This window comes from Anomaloglossus baeobatrachus, chromosome 6 (genome assembly GCF_048569485.1).
Source record: "Anomaloglossus baeobatrachus isolate aAnoBae1 chromosome 6, aAnoBae1.hap1, whole genome shotgun sequence".
Taxonomy (NCBI): Eukaryota; Metazoa; Chordata; class Amphibia; order Anura; family Aromobatidae; genus Anomaloglossus; species Anomaloglossus baeobatrachus.
Window position 1 is genome coordinate 70,177,350 of NC_134358.1, and position 10,570 is coordinate 70,187,919.

The following is a 10,570-nucleotide window of genomic DNA, read 5'->3' on the forward strand; positions in this document are numbered from 1 at the left end:
GGATACCCAAGCCTCCCCTACTCTTAGGTCTGCACAAAGAGACCGGGAAAGTCTCGCAGGCTTGTTGCCCCAGATAAATTTGATCTGTAGAGAGGCCAGTTCCTTGAAGAAAGAGCTAGGGATTCTAATCGGCAAGGATTGGAAGAGGTATAAGAGACGTGGCAGGATATTCATCTTCAAAATTGCACATCTCCCGAACCATGTGAAGTAGCCCTTCCCCCAGTTAGCGCAATCTTTCCCAATTGATTGCAGAAGCGGGAGATAATTCAACTTGTAAATTTGACTAGGGTCCGCAGTCAACTGGACGCCCAAATACTTCAGGGACTGGCTAGCCCACCTAAACTCGAACGCGGATTGTAGCGATGTGACTTGCTCAAGGGGAAGAGATATATTTAGGGCCTCCGATTTTGACATATTAATTTTAAAGTTGGATAGAGAGGAGTATGTTTCCAACTCTCTCAGAAGGTTAGGGAGGGAAACCCGCGGGTTGGTAATAAAAAAAAGCAAATCGTCCGCATAAGCCGCGATTTTATAAGTAGAACCTGAGGCGTTAGGGCCCGAAATGTTAACGTTGCTTCTGATCCGACTGAGCAGGGGTTCCAGAGTCAATATGAAAATCAGGGGCGAGAGAGGACAGCCCTGTCTTGTTCCATTGCGAATGGGGAATCTCTCTGAAAGGAGACCGTTCACTCTGACTGCCGCCAAAGGGATGCTGTACAGGGAGCAAATCCAAGCAAGCATCATACTCCCCAACCCCACAGCCCGCAAGACCTCCTCCATAAAAATCCAGTTAACTCTGTCGAACGCTTTTTCTGCGTCGGTTGACAGAAGCATCAAAGGCAGCCCATCGGATTTAGCCTTGTGTATTATGTTCAAAGCCTTAGTCGTATTGTCCCTTGCTTCCCTACCCATCATGAACCCCGCCTGGTCTGGGTGAACAATCTCCCCCAGCAATGGGGAAAGTCTATCCGAAAGAATCCTAGTGAAGAGCTTCAGGTCTGTGTTGAGGAGAGAAATGGGTCGGTAACTAGAGCACGAAGTAGGGTCTTTGCCCTCTTTAGGGATAACCACAATATTAGCAGCCAGGGTATCCCTTGGCAAGGGGACAGCTTCAGCATGTGGGCCATGGTTAAATGCTGAGAGAAACGGGGAAATCAAAATGGAATCCAACTTTTTGTAATAGAGCAGAGGGAAACCATCCGGGCCAGGGGCCTTACCTGTGGGAGATTTTTTAAGTGCGGACCAGTATTCCTCCTCCGAGATGGGCCTTTCCAGATCGGCCGCAGCCTCCGGCTTGAGACATCCCAAGCCGGAGTCCGCGATGTACATCCGTATTCGGCTACGCAATTCCATCCTGGCCTTCCCAGACCGCCCCTCATCAACTGCATAAAGGGTGGAATAAAAATCTTTAAAAGCGGAGGCAATGTCTTTCGGCAGAGTAGCCCACCTGTCTCCCGCGATGTGCACCTTCGAAACATATCCTCTCGCTCTCTGAGTCCTCAGAGCTCTAGCCAGGGCCCTGCCACTCTTATTGCCAAATTCATAGAAATGCCGTCTGCACCTAGCCAATGTTCCCCTAGCCTTATAATATAGCAGGGACCGCAACTCCTCCCTCTTCTTGACCAAAATGGCCCCCACGTCCCCTCCCAGAGACCCCTTGTGGATTGCCTCCAACTCTCTAATGTCTGCCAGAAGGGATGTAACCTTAGCCTCTCTTTCTCTCTTCAGACGTGCCCCATGTTTGATGAACAGTCCCCTCACTACACATTTGTGTGCCTCCCAGACAATGCCCGGGGACACCTCTCCCCCCCCGCTGCCGCTGAAATATTCCCTCAAGGCCTCCCTTATTTCCTGCATTGTCACCGGTTCGTCGAGTAGCGAAGTGTTCAGGGTCCACTGACTCTGCCTCCCGATGGGGTGACCGAGGGATAGAGTTATTGTGATCAGGGCGTGATCAGAGAATGATATGCACTCGATTGAGGAAGCCACCAGAGAATGTAGATCCCCATGTTTGAGGAAAAAGAGGTCTAACCTGGAGTAGCAATCATGTACTGCCGAGTAAAATGAGAAATCTTTGTCTGATGGATGCATCAATCGCCATGCATCTATTAGTTGATGGTCATGTAAACCCCGTCGCAAGCGACGTAGTGCCGAATGTGGCACACTGGACACCCCTTTGGAGCTATCCCTCGGCGGCTCCAACACAACATTAAGGTCACCCCCGAGGACCAGAGTACCCTCAGAGAATTCCTCTATCTGCTCAAGGTAACGCAGCAATGTGGGGCATTGACCCGAGTTTGGCAAGTAGACCGCCACAAAGGTGAAAGTCTGAGTAGCAATGCGTCCCTTGAGCATCAGAAGCCTTCCCTGATCATCCGATCGAGAGTCCAACAGTTCCCATGGGAGCGTACTGGACATTAAGATGCTTGTGCCCCTGGATCTAGAGTCAGGGGAGGGTGAATGATGCACAACAGGATACCTTCTATCGGCAAGTTTGTATGGTTTTGCCTCACAGTAGTGTGTTTCTTGGAGGAAAGCGACCTGAATTCGGTTTTTCCATAGTAGGTTCAGGAGAATAGACCGTTTCTCCGGGCTGTGAAGACCCTTAACATTCAATGAGCCCACCCGAAGCTCAGCTTGTCTCAGCTTCGTCATACTCCGTCACTGACCTCTGGAGGAACAAACAAGTTACACACACAAAAAAAAAAAAAAAAAGGGAAATAAGAGGGAGGGGGAAAGAGAGGGGGGGTGGAAAGGAGATAGGCAAGCGAAAGCAAAGACCCTTTAGCAGGGGAGAGAGAAAGATGTAAAAGAGCAGAAAGAGAAAAGACAGAGAGTGGAAAAGCAGCTGTTCTGCCGCACGCAGTACCAGGGACCAGCCCAGAAACTGCTTAGGTATAGATAGGGACAAGAACTGACATGTGGCCAGAGCTCCAACCCGCGCCTCACTTATTTATGCCTGATGACCCAGACCCCAAACAACCAGGGAGAGTCTGTCAAATTAACCTCCCACGGACCCTCCCACCCAAGATGGAAATGCAAAACCCCCCTCCCCCGCCCGCCCCACAAACGACCCAACGACAACAGATCAAAGTTGCAATGAACATTAGTCAGTATGCTGTGGACTGTTGGGCCAGTCGTATGGCCAGAACACTTGCCATCGGAGCCAGGAGGTCAGGGGGCACCCCCAGGTAACCCCCAACCATACTCCTCTCCCGGCCACTCAGCCACCACTTTGGTCACTTCCCCGACCCATCAGCAACCGAGAGATTTCATGACCCTCCAAAATCATCACAGGGGGAGGCCCGGACGCCGTCCCTCCTCCTTCGCCGCCCTGTTGGGACCTGAGGTTCCCACTCCATCCAGTCCGGGATTGAGCAGTCTGGTATTCCAAGAAAGTCATACAATTTTGAAAGCTCAGAGTGCCTCCTCAATGGGAACACGGAGTCCCCCTTGCGGACAATCAGATGAAAGGGGTGGCCCCATCTGTACGAGGCGCTTGCCTCTTTGATCTTGAGCAGAAGGGGGTGAAGCAACCGTCTCATGTATAGTGTGCGGCTGGAGACGTCCGGAAATAGCTTCACCACAGCCCCATCTACTTCCACAGAGCCCTTCGACCAGGCTCCCTGAAGAATCCTCTCTCTGTCCCCATAATAATGCAAGCGACATAAAACGTCTCTGGGGAAGGAAGCAGATCTGGGGCCAGGCCTTGCGACCCTGTGAATTCTGTCAAAGAGATAGGAGGCCTCAGGTGGGCGATCAGTGACTTGATTGAATATGGATAAGACATTGGTGCGCAGCAGATCTTGGGGCCAGTCCTCCGGTATACCTTTCAGCCTTATATTATTTCTTCTGCCCCTGTTTTCTTGATCGTCCAATAGCAGAGCTAGCTCCCTAATGCGGGCATTAGAAGACTCACAGTCCCGTTCAATCCTCTCCATTCTACCCTCCAGGGACTCCTGTGCTTGCTCTGTTGCCTCTATTCTATCTTCCAGCACCACCATTTCCTCCCTCAGGGTGGTCAGCGCCATCTGCTGGGAGGATTCTATCCTGGCCACCACATCCTCCAGATCTTTTTTGCTGGGGAGGGCCAATATAAGCTCTCTCAAAGCCTGCAAGTCATCTCGGGGGGGGCCAGGGGGCTGGTCGCCTGTCATCAAGGGGTCTTCTGCTTGCCCCAGAGAAGGAGGTGTACCAGGGGTGCAGAGGAACGCAGGGAGTCCCAGCACAGGTGATCCCCCAGATGCCGAGGCCTCCTCTGCCCCCTCAGTGACATGCTGTGTGGCCGGGCCTGTGGGTCCCCCCCTCCTCCATGCTTCTGTACCTTGACCTGCCGCCGCCGGTCTCCCTGCTGTGACGTTCACCAGCTTCTCCCCTTCACCTGACACCCGAGCTGCTGCAGAGGCTGTGGGCGGGCGCCGTGTCGCTCCAGGGGAATCCCCAGCCGGGGAACGCTGCTGAGACGCCGGCGCCATCTTGTCCAGGGCCGCCGGCGGGAGCTCCCGGCCCGACACCGCCAGGTATCTAGAGAGGCTCCCCTGGGGCTTCTGACTCACCCCGGGGGATGCGGAGGCAGGGGCACCGCCCGGTCTTTTCTTGGGGGCCATCTCGGGTGAGAAGGGACCGCAGGCGTCTGCAAAATAAAGCTGTGGGCGAAGGAGCTCTGAAGGTAAGCTTCCTCACGCCACCATGTCTAGGACATGCCCCACTTTTTTACATATAAATGTAACAAAAAAGTGCAGGTTTGTTTTAATAAACAAGCAAAAAATATTCACAAAAAGTGATCCAAAGGTGTATAAAAGAAAATACATGGAATCACTAAAATGTCACTTGGCCCTGCAAAGAGTGCAGCCCCCCAAATATTTTTTTTCTATGTGAGGCCCATACACCCAGCTGAGTTTGAGACCCCTGATTTAGATTTATTCCTGTTCACATATATTAATGGTGACAAGGTCCATATTTAAAGGGTAGTTTCACCTTGCAAAGGGAAAAACATATATGGCAATTCCATACACTTTAGACCAGGTATGTCAAACTTAAATACACAACAGGGGGCTAAAGTTAAAAACTTGGACAAAGTCGTAGGCAAACCTAGTCGTGGGCCTCACATAGTCCTCCATACAGAATTATAGGCCTCACATAATCCTCCATACAGATTAATGGGTCCCGAAAAGTCCTCAATACAGAATAATGGGCTCTACATAGCCCTGCATACAGAATAATGGGCCTTACATAGCCCTGCATACAGAATAATGGGCCCCACATAGTCATCCATACAAAATAATGGGCCCCACATAGTCATCCATACAAAATAATGGGCCCCACATAGTCATCCATACAGAATAATGTGCTCCCCATAGTCCTCCATACAGAATAATAGGCCCCACATACAGTCATCCTCCTCAATACATTATAATGGGCCCCACATAGCCTTCCATACAGAATAATGTGCCCCCCATAGTCCTCCATACAGAATAATAGGCCCCACATACAGTCATCCTCCTTAATACATTATAATGGGCCCCACATAGTCCTCCATACAGAATAATGGGCCCCACATAGTCCTCCATACAGAATAATGGGCTCCCGCATACTTCTCCATACAGATTAATGTGACCCACATAGACCTCTTTTCAAAATAATATGCCCCACATATTCCTCCTCTATAAAGTATAATAAGCCCCACTTAGCCCTCCATGCAGAATAATGGGTGCTTTGCATTGCAGGCCAAATAAAATCAGACTGCGGGCCACATTTGCTTTAGACTAACCTCAGCCAAACCCGCCAATATTGACAGTCGGACATGTCAGGGAGACACGAATTGGGCAGGTTTGATTTTGGACTGCTGATCCTTTATTCTCTAGAGATAAGGCGCTGCCATAGATGTCTGCCAGTGCCTTTCTCACAGTGATCGCAGGAGCGTAGTGAGTGTATGGGAAGACAGCCAAGATGGCTACCGGTCAAATGATCATTCAGCGACGGCTATCTAAAGTGTGGGCGGCTTTACATACTTGAGTTCTACAATATGATTGTGAGATGTCAGACACTGGGCACTCTATGCAAAACAATTGTTGATCTCCCTAAGGTCAACCATCCTTACCTATGTAACTGGTCACCCTATGGCCGCCTGTGTGTGCTGCACTACAATCTGCTGATAGGAACACTCCAGCGATTTTTTTTTTTTATTTCTCCTTTTGATAGATATCATCTATATATGTAGTGAGTGCAGTAATATACTCAGTTACGGTTTTCAACAGCGATCCGGTGTGACGCGACTGCATTTGTAAGGTACCAGATGACGCTGTGTCTTCTTTGTGGAGCGGCAGTTACTTTCTCAATGTAAGTCTATGAAGACTTAGAAGAAAACTTGCATTGAGAAAATGTAAAAACTGTCCTCTGATCCCCACACAAGACACAGTGTGAATTAGCAGGTGCTTTATCAATGTGAGCGATCAGACGCTATTTTAATAACCCCTCGGTGTCCTGCACACGGCGACAAATATGGCTCTATAGCAATTCTCTGAAAAGTGGTGCACCAAAAATATTGGTGCAACTTTTCTGCAGTTTACTGTCCCGCGACTATGTCAGAGCTCTGATTTTGCAGAATATAAAACAGCCAAGTTGCAGATAAGTCGCACACGCGTTACATTGCAGCTCATAACAAGTGTGCTGCGTGGAACTTGCACCAAAAACTGAAAATCCAACACATTTGGAAATATTTACCACTGTCGCATTGTCCCAGCTTGCAACACGACACTGTAAGAAATCATTACATCCAAAGTGGCGCACGGCACATATCGCCACTTAGCCCCAGCCCCAATGTTGGCCTGGACTCCCAATGAAAGACATTTAAGTTTTTTAGTGTAACATGGAAAAAAAAATGTGGAGAGTTTATTGGGGTATGAATACTTTTTCAAGGAACTGTAATACCACACTAAAAGTACTCTCACAATGCCATGTAACAATCTGCTAAGATTCCGCTCCTAAAATGTTGGACGAGTGGAATCCATATGGGTAACCTTTTGTCATGTGAGTGCGCAATTTTTTTGTTCTCTACAAAGGTAATAATAATAATAATCTTTATTTCTATAGCGTCAACATATTCCGCAGCGCTTTACAATTCAGGGTTCCGTATGTAACGCTTTTTTGTTTCTCAGCAGCTATTATTCTACAATCATTTACAGTGTTCTATGCTACAGAATGGTAATGTATCCGTAAAAAATGGACATGCGTGTGGAATCCATTTTTTTTCTAGAGCGCATAGATTTGCATTGACAAGTCCTGCCCGATAGACGAGTGCAATCATGCTGCGAATATTTCATCAGTCCAATTTGAGCTAAGGAAAAACTCGCAGATCTGCTCTGCCTCATTCCCCAACATTGGTCCGAGTGCAATGCGATTTTTTTCTCATATTGCACTTGTATCTTTTATACGCCAGTGAGAGAGGACCCTTATAAAGCGTCACAGTTGTAGAGCAATAAAATTGTTATATTTGCAATGTATAAATATATATTGCAGGTGTATTGCAGGGACAGCCTTTATCATTTGTACAACCTGTACAGGGGGACTAAGAGGTAAGGGGGCCCAAAAATGTAAGGGGGGGGCCAAGAAGTAAGGTAGTGCAAAAGATAACAGGGCTCAAGAGGTAAGGACCCTAGAAGTAAGGAGGCCCAAAAGGTAAGAGGGCCCAAAAGGTAAGGGGGCCCAAAAGGTAAGGGGGCCCAAAAGGTAAGGGGGCCCAAAAGGTAAGGGGGCCCAAGAGGTAAAGGGGACCAAAAATGTAAGGGGGGCCAAGAAGTAAGGTAGTGCAAAAGGTAACAAGGCTCAAGAGGTAAGGGCCCTAGAAGTAAGGAGGCCCAAAAGGTAAGAGGGCCCAAGAGGTAAGAGGGCCCAAGAGTTAAGGAGGCCCAAAAGGTAAGGAGGCCCAAAAGGTAAGAGGGCCCAAGAGTTAAGGAGGCCCAAAAGGTAAGGGGGACCAAGAAGTAAAGGAGGCCCAAGAAGTAAGGGGGACCAAGCGGTAAAGAGGCCCATTTCCACTTCCAAAGCAGATAGAATTGTCCATTCTTAACTTTGCAATGTATAAATATATATATTGTACGTGCATTGCAGGGACGGACATATCATTGGTACAACCTGTGCAGCTGCACTGGGGCCCAAGAGGTAAGGGTGGTCCAAAAGGTAAGGGGGTGCAAAAGGTAAGGGGGTGCAAAAGGTAAGGGGGGTGCAAAAGGTAAGGGGGGTGCAAAAGGTAAGAGGGTGCAAAAGGTAAGAGGGTGCAAAAGGTAACGGGGTGCAAAAGGTAAGAAGGGCCAAAGAATAAGGGAGGCCAAAAGATAAGGTTGTGCAAAAGGTAACATGACTCAAGAGGTAAGGAGGCCCAAGAAGTAAGAGAGCCCAAAAGGTAAGAGAGCCCAAAAGCTAAGGGGGCACAAAAGGTAAGTGGGACCATTTCCACTTCCAAAGCAGGTAGAATTGTCTATTATGATGAACTATAAGACTAGACAAGGCCCATATCTTGTTGTTGCACAGGGGCCCTTTCCCGTCTGTGTCCCCCAGTGGTGTATTAGCCGTTGTAAAGAGCAATTGTACGGTAAAATCTATCCTGAGTGTGTTTCTCTGGTGGACATAGCGGGAGTTTCCAGTCAGCTCCCAGCATCCACAGTGGCAGCAGCTGGGAGTCAGATGACAGGCCCTGCAGCTTGTGGACAGCTACCTGGTGCTGAACTCACAAGCACACAGCCATGTAATGAGCACTGCATTGCTACCAGCCATCACTACACAGGCATGTCATGGACCGTCTCCCGGCACTTCTTACACGCCGCATCTTCCACCATCCTAATCTGAGAGTTCCAGCAACATGGGGGGAGGCAATAAGGAGTTTAGATATGTTCAGACAGATAGATGACAGCTGCGATAGCCCACCCAAAATCCTCTACAACATAGGCCCCCTCTAGCCAGACAATGCAGGGTTTATATTAAAAAAAATCAACACTGATATGATAAAATAGTATTACCCATCCCCCCGCCCCCCCTCAAAAAAAAAAGGTAAACCCAACCTATAGCCAAAATATTCAAACTGGGAGCAATGTGCTATGCACCTGTATCCAGCCATAAAAAAGACCCTACAATTAAAGGGTTAAGCTACATGACTGCCAATCTCATGACATGGCTTATATAATCCCCCTCCTCAGCACCGCTGCCCCCTATATACATTATAGATTATATATATATATATATATAAACACCGACAGAGCGCGACGGAGACGGAAACACAAAATCTGGGGGAGGAAGGGGGGGGGGGAGACAATTTTCCTTTACGCTCCACCAGATCAAATAGACGCACATTAACCCCTTCACTGCCACGTCAACGTCAAGACACCCGAGACACATATCATTCTCCATCTACAATTAAATGACCAATTTTTTTTGCAAAAAAATAAATAAAAAATAAAAACACCAGTGACTGATATCGGGGCCTAAGAGGATTATTATTATTATTATATTTTTTGGGAAAATATTAAAATATTTACATTTGATTTTTTTTGGAGGGGGGGTATCTGCATGTAAGAGGGATGCGGTGATTTGGGGACCTGCCGGATATTCGGGCTTTTTGCTGTGTATAGTGAGGGTGGGTTGCTGCACACTCATTAGGAGGAGCCTGCACTGCACCCCAGGCTTACTTGAGTACTGACTGCTCCTTCTCCTCTTCCTTCTTCTGCCGGTCCATGACGGCCAGGATGGTCTTCCTCTCGTCCTCGGTGAGGTGGCTGAGGTCCGGCATCTCGGGCAGCAGAGGCTGTGCAGGAGGCAGAGGGCCGCCCCTGGGCCCGACAGGAGCAGACATGTTGGTGGATGAGCAGCACACACCGAGAGGAAACGCTGGAGCTCAGGCAGGTCGCTGCTGAGAACATAAATCACGCCGAGCTGCAGCGGGGCTCTAAATCACCGGCCCGAGCTGACATCAAGACGCGGCCGCTAAATAAAGCAGATTGGAAAGAAGACATTTGTCACAAACATAATGAAGGAGCATCAATGCAAAGTAGCGGATCCGAGGGGGGCTCGCGCTTCTTGGAGGGACATTCCAGCTTTGTGCTATTGGATGCCCCTGTGGTTTTCCCCCCTCCCCCCTGCGCCCCACAGACGGTGCAAGGTGTCCCTGCTCGTGAGCTTGAGGGGGCTGGAGAGAGCTGCACGGTGACAGCAGCACAGCAGCAGCTGGAGAGGGACGGGAGGAGGCAGGGAGCTGCTGCTAGTGGACGGAGCTGCGCATGCGCGGGCCACGGCTAGGTGGACGGCGGGGAAGGAGGAGGCAGGGAGCCGCTGCTAGTGGACGGAGCTGCGCGTGCGCGGGACCCCAGCTAGGTGGATGATGGGGAGCGGGAGGCAGGAGCGGTTGCTAGTGGACGGAGGTGCGCATGCGCGGGCTACGGTTACGTTAGATGGACTGGGTTAAGGGGACAAGCTGATGCTAGTGGATGGAGCTACGCATGTGCGAGTCACAGCTAGGTGGATGGGGAAAGGAAGCAGGAGCAGCTGCTAGTAGACGGGCTGCGCATGTGCGTGTCACGCT

General features: G+C 49.5%; 1 protein-coding gene across 47 annotated transcripts in view; it reads right to left on the minus strand.

The window, feature by feature from the left end:
- Positions 1-10,220, minus strand: part of RIMS2 (regulating synaptic membrane exocytosis 2) — a 990,720-nt gene extending 980,500 nt beyond the window's left edge. For 12 of the 47 annotated variants that reach the window (XM_075352981.1, XM_075352977.1, XM_075352976.1 and 9 more), the window contains exon 1: positions 9,681-10,213. In XM_075352981.1, coding sequence (XP_075209096.1) covers positions 9,681-9,844 — 164 coding nt within the window. In that variant the 5' untranslated portion in view covers positions 9,845-10,213. Of the gene's footprint in view, positions 1-9,680 lie in introns of all 47 variants that reach the window. The other 35 variants (XM_075352991.1, XM_075352990.1, XM_075352989.1 and 32 more) reach the window with 11 other exon arrangements.
- Positions 10,221-10,570: the final 350 nt, after the last annotated feature.